Raw genomic sequence first — 15587 nt, forward strand, 5'->3', positions numbered from 1 at the left:
ACTGTTTGTGTGTGTGTGTGTGTGTGTGTTTACTTTTCTTTAACAGTTTGTGTTTTTCCCTGTACTAGGGTAGTGAACTTGGACCCCTGTGCATGCTAGATGAGTAGGACTGCAATATCCCAAACCTGCAACCTACATGATTATTTAAATTTGTTATGTCATAATCCTAAGATTTGACTGTGATGCAAGATGTTGCACAGCTGGACATGTCAAAGAAGCAGGAGAAGCATGTAAGCCGTGTCGAAATCTTTAGTGTGAACAGAAAGATATGTTATTTTCATGATTGTGTAATACCATTAAAGTGCAAATCTCTCAAAACGGCATGTTCAAAGTCAAGACTTCATGAGTTATAAATATAGTTTCTGTTTTAAAGTCAAATAACTTGACAGATGTATTCTATGCATTTTTGTAGATTTTCTTCTGTCCTGGACAATAAAGGATACATCAATAGTCAGTGATCCCTTAAGATTTCTTGGTGATCTTAAATTTAACTTGCAGCCTCTTTAAGCCACAGATTTGTGTTTTTATGTAAGTTAATTATACAATATGTGCACACTTATATAGTGGATTGTGTATCTAGTGCAATACATTACATAAGCAATCATTCATACTGTATCTATGTGATAGGCTGAAAAACCATACTTCTCAAATCCAATTACCAGCCATATTAAAAGATTTCTGATGTAAGAAGATTCAGATAATGACCACTTGAAGACATGATGTCACTGCCCATTAGTGTCTCTGAAAGGAACAAAACATGACCTTAACTCCCCCTCCCACACTTTGTAATTCTGGTTTTTGTTTTGTGTCTGTAATCTGTATCTTTGGCTAGTTCTCACTGCCTTTGTGCAGTTTAGTGTGTGACTTCTCAGGCTGCTGGAAACCACTGCTTAAATTGAGTGACATTATCTGTAATTCCTGAACAACACCGTGTTGAGCTTTCTACTGTTTCATCTTCCCCAAATTCTATAATTACAAAAAAGTCTTTAAAACACTGCTGGGGCATTGCATAGATTTGTACTCTTCATCAGGGGCATAATTCAGATTTCTACAGAACAGAGTACTATGTACATTTTAGGGTCTTATAAAATAGGGAATCTTGTCTGGCTTTTATTCTCCTTTATTGATAGATAAATTCAGAAGGGTATGGTTCTCACCCCCCTTTAAAACAAAAAATAACTAATGTATATGCGTTACCAAGAAATTCTCAATGTTATTCACATTGTCTTTATGTCTGATGGTGATCTAAATGTCCAAGAGCCTTTGCTCTCTTGTTGCAGGAGGATGAGAGAGATGCCATGACCATGCAGCCAGGTTCCTGCTGGCATTTTGTTTTATGAAACTTAAAGATTCTTTTGATGATAGAACATAGCACAATGACACATCACACAGGTAGATAAAAAACAGAACTTGTTACAGCTCCAAAGAGCAAAGGCTACCCCATGGGGACTAGCCAAGGTCACCCTGAGAAAGAGTAGCAATAGGCAGAAGCTGCAGGAAGCAGCCTGCCACAGCAGGCAAGGGTTAACTAGGGTTTCCTAGGAGACCTGTGATTGGGTAATATGAATAAAGGTTAGGTCTCTGAGGTTTCCCTGGCTGCCTAGTGTTTGGTCCTGAGCCAGGAGTAGGGTGTGCTGGAGGGGTTGCATGCTGGGAAGATTCATATGCGAACGCTTTGCAAGTGAGGGACAGGTAAGGAAGCTGATATTGGTTAGACACTATACAGGGAAGCTCATTGGATTCCAAACACTGTCTCAATATGAGGCCCAGACAGAGTCTGACAAAATGGAAAACAACTGTGCTGCATCCTCCTATGGTAGAAGGGAGATAAGCTCCATACTTTATGTTTTCATCTTTCCAGAAAAGATTATAAGTTCATTTTACTATTCAATTTATTGCTAACTCCATGATGTAGAAAAATAATATTCTCTTTCTTTAAATGAGAAAGAAAACATAAGGATACTTCAGTCAATACAAAACCACATCTCAACTCAAAACGAACAAGAGAATGTTTGTCTGGGGGCTTAAGAGATGGTTCAGTGGTTATGAACACTTGGTCTTGCAGAAGACCCAGGTTTGATTCCCAGTACCCAAAGGGCAACTTACAAGCGCATCTGTAGCCTCTGGTCTGGGAGATCCATCAGGCATATAAATGGTATACCTACATGAATGCAGGCAAAGCATCATATGTAAAGTAAAATAAATATATCTACAAACTTAACAAGTCTATTTTATAGTCAGATATGCATAATCATGGCCTGGTAAATGTATGCCGATAGTTCCTGATACCATGTTCTACTGTGGAAGTGGTTATGTGAGATTTTACTAGTTATAGAACTAAGAAAGTCCTAAATCAGGCATTTACTAAGTGCATTGGTGGGGATGTCAGGTGTGTTATCACACAACTGGGAAGACTGAGACAGGACTCAGATGCTATTTGATGATAGTCTTAGCTTTTGGATTGACAGCCAGTGCTTTGCAAAAGAACACATTGTAAGGGGGTGGGCAGTAAATGGCTTTCCAGGGGACCAAAAATAGTCTGAGATAAATTTGGCTTTGGTCAAAAGTACTTTAACCTTCTGTAATCTCAAAGTTTAATCACTTGACTTTGTACACAGGGCATATTCATTCCTTCACATACCTATCTTCTGGTACAGTCAATTCACACTTGATAGCAGGTAGAAGATTTTAGTATGGCGTTTTAATTTTTCCCCATTTAATTTTCATCATGGGAAGGGGCATTTAAATAGCTGTTTCCAGGACTTAAAGTATAGAGTATTTTACTCCTCTTTGTTTGAAAAAAATGTTAGTGTCAGACAATCTCAAAAATCTTGAGAGTATTTCTTGCTCCCCAAATTTCTACTGAACAATTTCAGGAGGGCAATATGAATAAATATGAGCCCTTTGTTAGTGATCTGTTGAGAAGTTTATCCATGTTGCGTTCATAGACTTGTCTTGGTATAGCTTTCAATTGATCTTGATGATACCTGGGCTTTAGAAGATCAGAAACTAACTTGTTGTGCCTAATAACTTGCTCTGTCTTCCTCGAACTTCATTCATATTTCTTCAGCCATAAAATACAGCCAACTTAAGATGTCTTTAGGAACTTCCAATATCAATTTTACCTTTAATTTTTTTCTTACAAAAATATTGGCTGCCAGGCGGTGGTGGCACACGCCTTTAATCCCAGCACTCGGGAGGCAGAGCCAGGCGGATCTCTGTGAGTTCGAGGCCAGCCTGGGCTACCAAGTGAGTTCCAGGAAAGGCGCAAAGCTACACAGAGAAACCCTGTCTTGAAAAACAAAAAAACAAACAAACAAAAAAATTGGCTGTAACAAGAGTAGTAAAATTATTGAGTAACAATTTTGATATGAACCTTGATTTAGGTTAAAATATTTTGTCCACTTACCTTATAATTAGAAAAAAATGAATAACTATAATATTCTAAGTTATATAAGTTCATTTTTATTGTTGTTTGTATAAAGACCTAAGTCAAAATAAATATTGGCATAATTTAAGAATAATAAGCCTATATCTCATAAAACTTCCTTAGTATTTTTTTCAATGTATACTAAATAAAACATAGAGCTGTAATAGGTTTTGTTAAGGGTGATGGACAGAATTTCTGGTTCTTGATTTTGTGTTTCCATTATATTTAGTATTTGCTGAAGTTGTTTTTTTTTTTCCTTCTTTATTGTTGTACCTAAGCCTCCTTTATCCCAGGAATCTACTATTTTCTGAAATAGCTGGTTAAGAAAATATTATATTAAAAATGAGACTCTACATCAAGTGTTTAGGTATTTCAAAGCCTCCACACAAATAGAAGTTCCTGTGTTCTTTTAAGAGATGTAAATAGCTAATAATTCTTGGGTTATTTTTAAAGGAACCTTTTGTAGACCAAAAAAAAAAAATGAATAAAAAAAATCAGTGCCCAACATTCTTCTTCAGCTGTGGTATATCCTGTCATACATACCACTGCTTGAAAATCCTGTGCATGTTCTGGATTGATTTACATTAAAAAAGTAGACATTTCAAAAACACTCATTTTGAAAATGAAGTTACTAATGGTTTCAGTATCAAAATTAATAAAAACCACTTTCTTTATATAAGTAAATTATATTACATTTTTCATTTTATTTATAAAATTTACCATGATCATAATATCTTACAAACATTTGTTCAATTTAAATAAGTATTTTGAAAAGCTGGGTGTGTGTGTGTGGCGCATGCCTTTAATCCCAGCGCTTGGGAGGCAGAGGCAGGCAGATCTGTGAGTTTGAGGCCAGCCTGGGCTGCAGAGTGAGTTCCAGGATATGCTCCAAAGCTGTCTCGAAAAAAAAATTTAGAAAATATGACCCATTATATTTGGTAATATATTTGTTATTTAGACAAAAGAATTAAAGAACATTCCTTGGGTGAACTGTCACCATTTTGCCTCTATAAACATAGCCTCTGCTACCAATCTTCCATTTCCATCCCTTGCTAGATGTGTGTGTGTGTGTGTGTGTGTGTGTGTGTGTGTATCTTATCAAAATGTTTGGGAATGGACATGATCCTGATTCTGATATTTTTATATTTTTGTTGTTTGCATGTACAGAATGGGATATCTGTGGGATGGGGCCCAAGTTAAATGCAAAACACATTTCTATTTCATATGGCTTTGAGTACATGCCTAGGGTAGCTTTGTATGATAATGTGAATATAGCTGGGTTCTCAGTGCAAAGAGCAGATCAGATGTGGAATTTTCCCATTATGGTATCAAAAAAATTTATATTTTGGAGCATTTAAGAATTCAGATTTTTAGGCTGTGTTCAACATATAATATGCCCATTAAAATATTAAATATTGTGCCTTTTATTTTCATATTTCTATGAAAAACTACTCAAAGATAAAAAATCCCCATATATAAAACAACAGAATGCTAGGTCATCACTTCAATAGTGTATAGTGGCAATTACTCCTTTTTTAAATTCCCATGATCATGTAGTGATTTCCATTACTAAAATGGACTGTAGACCAATTTTAATTATTTAAAATTAGTCAAGGGTCAAGTGCTGTTTTTTGGCCCTATCTTCCATGTCTAAAGAGTCTCATTCCTGAAGACATAGGATGACTGCCCTTACCACTTTCCTTTACTAGTGACCCCACTGAGGAAGTCCATGTGTGACCCTACAACAATGTTGACCCAAGAAGTCTATGGGGTGGAGAGCTGGGAGAAAGCCACGAATTTCTGCAGGTTCTTACATTTTCTAATCTCATGTTTGCTTTCCTCCCTGACATCTTTCTGGTCTGTTTCCTTTTCTTTTTCACTTGCTTGTAACAGTCTCTCTTCATTGGCTCAACAAAATTGTCTGTCATTAGTTTATTTATTTTGTTTTTTTAACCTCATTTTTACAATGAAGAAAAAAGGCTTCTTTGCCATAAAATGAAACTTGGAGAGAGGCCAGGAAGTTTATAAATAAATAGATCATGTTGACCGATGTATTATTCTTAACTCTTAGGTAACAATTATATTCAAATATTTACCAGAAGAAAAATCATGAGAGATTGTGGGAATTGCAAATTGTCAAATTTTGTTTGAATCTCTAATTTTAGCACCAGACCAATCTAAAGATGATTTATAGTTTCTACTTGACCTTACTTTTTGGACACTTGATTTTTGCTTATATTACTTTAAAAGTACTAAAAAGTAGTGGGGTTCTAATTACAGGCAAAATGTGTAATATATGATTCTCAACTCAAAACTGAATTTAGGACACATTTTCCAAATTTCTGAGAATCTAGCTTTGAGTTTCATATTTTATGAAATAAAAGTATAGAGGCTAAGTAAATCAGGAAAATGAAAACTTAAATCACACAATAATTTTGTTTTTAAAACTAACATCATGGATTCCTGTATAACCTGTATAACTGTGAATCATTACACACACTAACTCCATTGTGACTACTGAGAGCTTGTCTGGATTCCTTTTGACTCTAACAAGCTTGACTCTTAAAACTTAGTGGATACATAGCAATTTTGTTTGTTCAAAATTTTATAATTTAACCATTTAGAGCAGTGGTTCTCAACTTTCCTAGCGTTGCAACCCTTTGATACAGTTCCTCATGTTGTGGTGACCACCAACCATAAAATTATTTTTGTTGCTACTTCATAATTGTAATTTTTCTCCTATTATGAATCAAAACGTAAATATGTTATATACAGGATATCTGACATGCAATCCCCAAAGAGGTTTTGACCCACAGATTTAGAACAGCTGATTTAGAGTGATTACAGGACAAGTGTAGCTTGGGTTTTTCAAACAGAGACGAACTGGGGCTGCAGTCCCCTGAGGCTCTCTCTGGCTTGAGGTCTCATAGCTCATGGTTGATGCAGGATGCTCTTTGGCAGCTCATTTACTGTCAGTGGAAAAGCTTCACTCTTCTCCACATATCTGATTGATTCTTTCTACAACACGAGACGAAGCATTCTAAGAGATCGTCATGAAAACAGAAATACTTTTCTTGAGCTAGTCCTGAACACTGTGCTACTGCCATCATAGTCTATTGGGCAAGCAAGTCAATAAGATCTACTGAGATCCATGCATCATGAGACCAGTCTCTAGAGTGACAGTGGCAGGATAAAGGAAACTATACTCAATTCAATGTGAATGAATAAACCAAAAATATTAAGTCCTTTCATTCTATAGATCAGTATAGTTTCTAACATGTTGTATAGCTCTTTCCTCTGATTTGAAACATTTTCTCTCATTAGAAATAAAGCTCATAAAACAGAATAAATCAAGATTACCAGTTTCAGGAAGCTCCTGAAACTTACAAGATTCAATCACCCCTCAAAGGTGTATGAACAGGTAATAATTGGTTGAAGCTGCCTGAATGTTAATAGAGATCCAGGGTGGCTTGGGAGGGAGAGCTGGGGGGGTGAGAGGAGGGAGGATGTGGGATCTGTGGGTGGTATGTAGAGTGAGTAGAAAATTTCTTAATCAAGAAAATAATGAAAAAAAAAAGAAAATTTAAAAAAAGCCAAGCAAGCTCTGATTAGTCAGCAAATAACCATTCCTTTTCCTAATCAAAGACATGGTTGTTCAATGAAAGATGAACAAAATCAGATATATTTTCACTTAAAAAAACAAAAGAGAGTTCCAAGGATGCAGCTCTCATGACTAATCAACCATAAAGAAGTGATCTTTCTAATGATGCTGTTGTCTTTGAATTGAAGCTTTTTCTGAGCAACCCCTCACCCATGTTTCTGTGAAAATTCCAACAACCTCAGCAGTAGTTGATGGAATTGTTACTTCTGTCTGTTGTCAGTGCCCTAGGAAGGGTAAGTAGACTTCTATGTATGTTTCCTAAGTTTTACTACAACTCAATATGTCATTTTGCTAAATATGCTCCATAATTTGCATTGATAGTAAGACTATTTACAGAACATTATTATTAGCCTTCATCTAAGAATGTAGGAGTTCTATTACACTGCTGTAATTTTGCACATTGGGCATATTTAAGAAATATTTATATGTATACATGCATACATGTGTCAATAGCAACAGCAAACAAACTGTTAGATAGCTAATATTCTTTGGCAAAGTCATGCAGATAGCGTACTCATGAAATTGTTTTATGGCATACAATGTTTTGTATATTTGGTGTTTTAAATGGGTAACAGTGATAATTATACTTGTGTGTTTTAAAGTTGTGAGGCTGTAAACACCTTTGAGAAATTACCACAGGAATAAAGTCTGAGGCTTTTTAAAGAGAGCATGTTTTTGAAAAGATTAAGTTCTTTAAAGCAAAACAGAAACAAATCTACAATATTAAAATAATTAATCCACAAAATACTAATTAATTCCTAAAAACTACTGTTGATCATAGTACCATCACAAAATTAAAATAGACACACGCTGAATCCCTGAAGAGTTATTGAGCGCTGTAAGAGCTATGTCAAGTTGACTCTTTTTAACCATTTTCTCATTCAACATCTAGTTGGCTCCCATGTGAATTCCAAGGTTACCACTAGATGGTCTGAAACAGTGACTAAACTCAGAGAGTGGTACTGGGAAGTTTAGCTTCAGGCATTCTCCTCCACCCACTGACTGAACAAGAGCTAATCTGCTTTCCTCAGTAGAGAATTCCTGGTGTAGCCCAAGAGAGTTCAGAAGGTAGCTGTTTAACTAACAGGATTTATCAATGTGAAATATGTTTGTGCTTTTCCCTGCAGCCTTCACTTTTCCCCTTATTCTCACGAATCTTTACCCTCTTCTCTAGCAAATATGCAGCATGCTTAACTCCATCTCAGTATTTAGTTTCAGAAGAGAAAATTTGATAATATATTATTTTATGTATAATCTTAACTTCCTTTAGATATGATGGTATAGAAGTTTGAAATGTGTAAGCAGTAATAATACAGAGTGTTTGACAACAGGTAGTTTCTAGCCTGGTGCAATTTTTGACACCCACTGTGATTTTCATGGAGTTAAAAGAAGTTAACTACTAGACACAGAAACACATAGCTATTTACATGATCAGGTATCAAGGATTTGACCCTAGACCTTGTTGTTTATAAAAAAAATCATGATTGTTGTTTTCCATGCCTCTTAAGTGTTGCTAATTTTCCCTTTGCAACGTGAAACAACTTGAACATCCTGCTTCTGAGAGTACTATGTAGAATTAATTTTAAAATGAATGAGTATAAAATCAGCCTATGAAACCCATATTGTGTAGGAAAACTAGAAGATCACATCTCTAGTTAACATGGCTATACAGGTCAGTTTTTCAGCTGGACACAACCTAGAGACACTTTGGAAGAGGAAACCTCAATTGACAAATTGCCTCTAGCAGATTGGCTTGTGGGGATATCTATGGTACATTTTGTTCATTAATGATGGATATGGAATGGCACAGCCACTGTGGGTAGTGTCGTACCTGGGCAGGTGATCCTGGCCTGTATAAGAAAGCAAACTGAGGAACCCATGGGGAACAAGCCATCAGGCATCATTCCTCCATGGGTCTGTCTCAGTTCCTATATCCTGGTTTTTGATCTGAGCTTATCCCTTGTCTTCCTTTGCTTATAGACTGTAACCTGTAAACAGAAATAAACCTTTTCTTCCCCAAGTTGCTTTTGGTCACTGTTTGTCACAGCAATAGAAAGGAAACTATAGCAGTAGTCATTGGAAAAAGCAAGGAGATATTAATAAATTAGAATTACACAGTATTTCTCACCATAGAAAAAATAAAGTGCAACCCAGAATAACCAAATCTTATTTCATCTTCTCCCTTAGATATTTTCTGGTCAGGTCAGGTAGACATACAGACTAAGAGAAAATAGGTGTATTCTGAATGCACGTAATGTTCATTTACCATTTTTATAAGAAGGAAACATGAATTGAACATCTTCTATGTGTCAAATACTATGCCTGCTGATAATGACATGCTAAGGAACTAGTTTATATGTTGAAGCAGGGAAGATAAAGAAAAGTCCGATGAGAGCGGGGAACAAGCACACATTTGAAGTGTCATATGAGATGATATTTGGTTTAGATGCGATGGGGAGCCCTTCATCTAATAGTTCAGTCTAGCTAAGAAATAATTTTTAAGATTTGTCCTATACTAGTACATATTGTGGGGGACAGAAGGTTTGATGGGTGGAAGGGAGTAAAATCCAACAATGTGTATATTACATTTCAGCTTGGTTTGCAGAAACATTTTAAGGTGGCTAGAAATCAAAACCTTGGAGTCTTCTCAAATATGCAGATGACAACCAAAGACATAGTGTTCTGTGCTGGAGAGTTTGCTTTTTCCTTTAAAAAGAAACGTAATACAGCAGAAACTTCCAAAAATATATACATATATGAAATTGATCTAAATGAAATCACCAAAAATAATGGAGAAGACAATCCCAAATGACCATCTCTTGTCACCAAACAAAGTTTCTAGTCCTGGAATTGGGTTATATGTAATTGAGTGGTGGACCCACAGGAATTCCCAAAAAACCCAAACTGTTGCCAAGACTATAGGTTACTCTTCACAGAATAACAGCAAGGCCCCATTGTGGAAGACAACACCTACACAGCTCATTAAACACAGAGTAGTTGAACTGGTGCCTCCAGTAGAGTTTTCAACCCTATGTTATAGCATCTTTGGTACAGGAAGACACTCATCATGCTATCAAAAGAGAAATGTAAACACCAAGCCAGCCATAAACCCTTTATCTACAATGGTGTATTGCCTGCTAGATATGCTATGGCAATAGTGGCACAAAGCTTGTGGGAGTAACCAACCATTAACTGATATGACTCAAAGCCCACTCCACAAGATGAAACCCATACCTGAAACTGTTTGGGTGACTAAGAACCTGAGGCTAGATAGCCCAAGGGCCTATGGTAAAACCAAATAATATGGATCTAAACAAAGAAAATAAAACAATGTAGTAATAAAATGACTGCTAATGATTTTATGCTGTACTCAGAAATCAGTGCCATGTTCAGTCATCATCAGAGAAACTTCTTTCTGCAGCACACTATGAAAAGAATGAGGGACCTTGGAATATTCAACACTAAATGGGATGTCTACGTTGAATCCCTCAGAGCTCAGAGAACCCCCTGGAATAGGAATCAGAAAGAGTGTTAAAGCCAGAGGGGGTGAAGGACAGTAAGAAAACAAGGCTGTATAAATCAACATGAGCAAAGTTCATATGAACTCCCAGATATTGTAGCAGCATGCACAGTGCCTGCATAGATCTGTACCAGGTCCTCTGCACTTTTATTACGGCTTCCAGTTTAGTGTTTTCATGGGATTCCTGAATGTTTGAACCAGTGAGTCTCTGATGTTTGTGCCTTCTCTTGGGCTCCTTTCCTTCTGTTGGTTTGTCTTGTCCAACTTTGATGTGATAGATTTTGTTTTATCTTATATTTTATTTAGTTATTTTTTTAAAATGAATGAGTGGATGAAAACCTAGCCACTAGGGTAAAGGTTAACAACTGAATTGTCATTTATACTTGCTGGGAGAGGGAACATCCAGTTTTCTCCTGTGGGCTAACACTGGGTAGATCAACCTTTCCAGGGCAGGCCTCATGTTCTGGAATAGTTGACCAACATATAGTGGACTCCACAACTTTTTTGTGTGTGCTTTCATTTGATGGTTTTTTTTTTGTTTTGTTTCTTTTGGGGTATTCTTTTATTTTGTTTTCTTGGGTTTGAGGGGTTCTGTTGTTCTATTTGGTTTTTATTTTTTTGTTGAGAAAGAATCTAAAGTTGTGTGGGTAAGAAGGTAATAGAATTGGGAAGAACTTGGGAAATGGAATTATATAGAAAAGTATGATTAAAATATATTTACAATTAAAAACTTTTAAATAGTAAAAATATAATAACAAAGAAAAATGGAAAAAGAAGATGACGATTTGTTACAATGAAAAATGACGCCATTCTCTCCTGCTCAAGAACCTTTCTCATAAATAAAGGAAGTGATAGATAAGGAAAATGAACTTAGAGAAATTTGCAGATGAATCAATATCTCCTGTAGCTGACAAATGCATATTTGAGACAGTCAAGTCAGAAATATTAAGGAAGAATAAAGAATTAGTATTAGTTTGGCTCAGTGAGTATATACTAAAAGCTTCAAAGAGTGTTCTGTCTGTTAGGAAATGGGGGATGATGAAGAGAGGTCTTGGAAAGAATGTGGAATGAATGATAAGTTGCATGTCCATAGACACTGCTCAGATTCTGATCAGGTAGAAGCTCTATTCATGAGTAGAAGTTTAGAAAATTGGGAATTCTGTAAAGGGTGCTTGTATTGGAAAACTACCAACACAGAATTACAGAGGCCATGGATATGGATGTAGAAGCTGAATGAGCTTTCACATTGAGAATGTCAAAGCTACAGTGAATCCCAGTGAAAGGGACTAGTGAAGTATCCTAGGCACATCATTGATGAAGAGAGTATTGCATGACCTCGGGTTAAGAATTAATACTTGGCTGGGCATGGTGGTACATGCCTTTAATCCCAGAACTTTGGAGGCAGAGGTAGGCAGATCTCTGTGAGTTCTAGGACAGCAAGGGCTATTACACAGAGAAACCTTGTCTCAAAACAAAACATCTCCCCCAAAAGAGAATTAACATCTAATTACACAAGGAAACAAAAGTATGTCTTGTAGAGTATAATTAATTTTATTACATTGGTTATATACACCCAAAAGTGATGAAAGAATTAAGAACGATACACATTTCTTCTTAGTACCATGATGTGGACAAGTAAGCACCAAAAAGAAAAAAAAATAACTTCTATAAAAAATCATATATATGGAGAAATACTCATGATGTGTAGAACATAGTAATGTTTTAGATACATATTCTTTTGTTTTGTTTTCCAACTTTGAAATGTTGTAAGAAATATCACATCATAGAGAAATCTGAGTTTCATTAGTCACGTACAATTATTTCCATGCATAAAGATGACTTTTTTTTTTTTGTCAAGAGCAAAGTGAGAGGGCTAAACCTATTCTGCTTTCTCTTTGATGTTTTGTAGGATATAACAAAAGATGAATGCTCAATGCTGAAGCTGCAGCTGAAAGACAGGGATGAGCTCATTGCTCACCTTCAAGCAGAGCTGGTAAGTGATTGGCTGGCACAGCTTCTTACTTTTCAGGGTTGTCTGGTATAAACCTTTATCTATTAACACTGATAGTATTATTTATGTTTGATGAATGACTTAAAATAGGACCATCAAGTTTATCAACCTTTAATAATGAAAACTGTAGTCCTTTGACAACAGGAAGGAAAGAAATGGTGTTTTACATGTATAGCAATTTACATATTACTAGAAAATGGTGCAATCCAAAGGCTAAGGCCACATTATGCTGTGTGGTTTCTGTGTGTGTATGCTGTGTGATTTCCCTCCATATTGAAATGCCTAGAGAGAAACGTTATAATATGAAGGAATGTACTTATTACTCTTGCAAAACAAACAGATTTTACTTTCATTTCATGATCACCAAATGAAGCTTTTTGTCAATACGTGATGAAATTTCCAATTAATATACAATTCTCACAAAATATAAGTGAGTGAAGTTATCATGATGGAATATAAGGAATTAAGTATTTCGAACATAATAGCACATTTGCTATGCAGAACTGTTATTTTCTATATGTTTCAATTTATATACATTATGAATAGCAGTTTAAAATGAATATCAGTACTCTAGAAATAAATATCATAGAATTATTAAGTAAGAATTAAAAGGAGAGTGCTAATTCATCAAGAGTTCTTAAGATATTATTAAAATAAACACAACACAGTAGAAAACCCCCTAACATATTATTAGTGTCACAAAATAAATCTTAATTAAAAATACTATAAAATGATTTGACAGTTGATTATATCAATGTTGGTGTATTATATAATTATAAAGAACAAATCAGTGACATAACTGAGTTTGCAGACCAACAAGCTTCTGAGGACTACTGACATAATAGTTTGATGTCAAATCCACAGCACATTTTATGGAGTCTAAACAGCTGGCAGTAGTTTTACTGAAACTTTATCCTTATTTAGACTAGGGTTTGACAGTCACAAGCATGTCAGTATGGCTTTACAAGCCTCCAACCTACTACATGAAAATAGAATAGCATTCACAGACAAGAGGAGCATTTCCTATACTATAAGAAACAGCCCATTATAGAAGAATCAGCAGCATATCAATATTACAGATAGCATCTACTACATAATGGAAACACTATATATTTAATATATTCCTCCCGGTCAGTGGTTCTCAAAGTTCCCAATGCTGTAACCCTTTAATATAGTTCCTCATGTTGTGGTGACCCCAACCATAAAATTATTTTGTTGCTACTTCATGACTGTAATTTTGCTACTGTTATGAATCATAATGTAAATATCCAATATGGATCCCCTTTTGGAGTCATGACCCACAGGTTGAGAACTACTGCTCTAGGTCTATATTGTAACCAAACTTTGTTTATAAGCCATAGAAGAATATCCTTGCATTTAAATCAAAGGATATAATATCATAATAAATATCAAGTACGGATACATATTACCAAATGGAATAATCAATTTTAAATAACAGAGTATCTGTTCATTCACTTTGCCAGGCAGTGCTTATTTTCAATAATTAACTCAGAAAATATTATTCATTTTTCTTCTTACCATCAGTTTGATCAAATTTAAAACATAAAATATAAAAGTAATAGACTTTCTTTGTTGGGTGAAATGAGAACGAAAGAAAATGCTTCCAGAACCTATGTTACAGCTATAATTACAATAATTCAGTTCTCTTCTCTAGAAAAAAGGCTTGGATTTCCTGTCATCCTAAAATGACATACTCCTGGGCTTTTAAAATTTCCTTTTCTTTAAACTTGAGTTGTCCAAATTGGCTACTTAGCCCTGAAATTTTCCAAAGTAATAATCAAGGCACCATAGCAATGTCTGGGCTGCACAGTCGAATGTTTTAACAAAAGAGAGGTGTTCCCTTTTGCAGTGAAGTTTGTCTTGATAAAGAGGACTTTAAGCAAGAAAGTGTGATGAATTCAGGAAAAAGAAATGTTAAAAAGACAAATAAAACTAGATCCGAGGAATGTATGGGGTACACAAGTGCATAGGACTCTTCAAAATGCTGCAATTTGTGGAAAATATGGACCAATGTGGTCCTGATGCTGAGAATAAGCAACTGTTTTTTGTTTCAATTTTGTATATGTTTGTTTGAGGCATGGTTTCACTCTGTAACCCACCATGGCTTAGAACTCACTGTATATTCATGCTCACCTTGAACTCATGCAATTCTCATGCTTTAGTCTCCCAAGAACAGAAACTACAGGTGTTAGTGACTACAACAGGCTAGTTTGTGGCAATTTGACAAAACTAAATTTAAGTTCAGAAACTAGTTTAGCTGCTATTTATTATTATATAGACAAACAATATAGAATAATTTATAAGTTATTGCCATTGGTGCTTTATTTCTTGACCATTGATATTATTATAAGAAATTTGTCTACTTACATATTGCAGAACAAATTTATAAGGAAATATTCCAATAAAAACATAGATTAAGAAAGCTTTTTCTTGTATAACCATGTGTATTTAACTGAACACTGACATTCGGACATTTCATTCCTGTAACAAATACCTGAGAGTGAAAACAAATATAGGAAAAGATTTTGGCGCATGTTTTCTGTGTTCTCAGTCTATGGTCAGTTGGCTTCATTGCCTTAAGCCTATAACAGAGCAAAACGTCATGGATGAAGGAAAGATAAACCATTCAATATTACTTTCCCAGGGGATCTCTTCCTCCATATCAGTCCACCACTCATATTTCTGCTACCTCAAATACTCTTTTCCAATTTTGAACACAATTGATTACATCATTCATCAGATCACAGTCATCATGATGTAATCCTTCTCAGAAATATTTTCAAATACACCTAGCCATGTACTTAACTAACCTCCCAGGTATCTCCCAATCTAATACTATCAACAATCAGGATTGATTGTTACACTCACCCTGATAGTTTCACCTGTTGTGAGGGGTTAATCAGTGGTCAGCTAGGGTTGATAGAGAGAGAAAATTATAAATGGT

General features: G+C 35.4%; 1 protein-coding gene across 1 annotated transcript in view; it reads left to right on the forward strand.

The window, feature by feature from the left end:
* The window catches only part of Ccser1 (coiled-coil serine rich protein 1), a 486840-nt gene that overhangs the window by 373131 nt on the left and 98122 nt on the right, over positions 1-15587 (forward strand). The window contains exon 7 of the mRNA XM_059257903.1: positions 12521-12604. Coding sequence (XP_059113886.1) covers positions 12521-12604 — 84 coding nt within the window. The remainder of the gene's footprint in view (positions 1-12520; positions 12605-15587) is intronic.

The sequence above is a fragment of the Peromyscus eremicus genome, chromosome 3 (genome assembly GCF_949786415.1).
Source record: "Peromyscus eremicus chromosome 3, PerEre_H2_v1, whole genome shotgun sequence".
NCBI lineage: Eukaryota > Metazoa > Chordata > Mammalia > Rodentia > Cricetidae > Peromyscus > Peromyscus eremicus.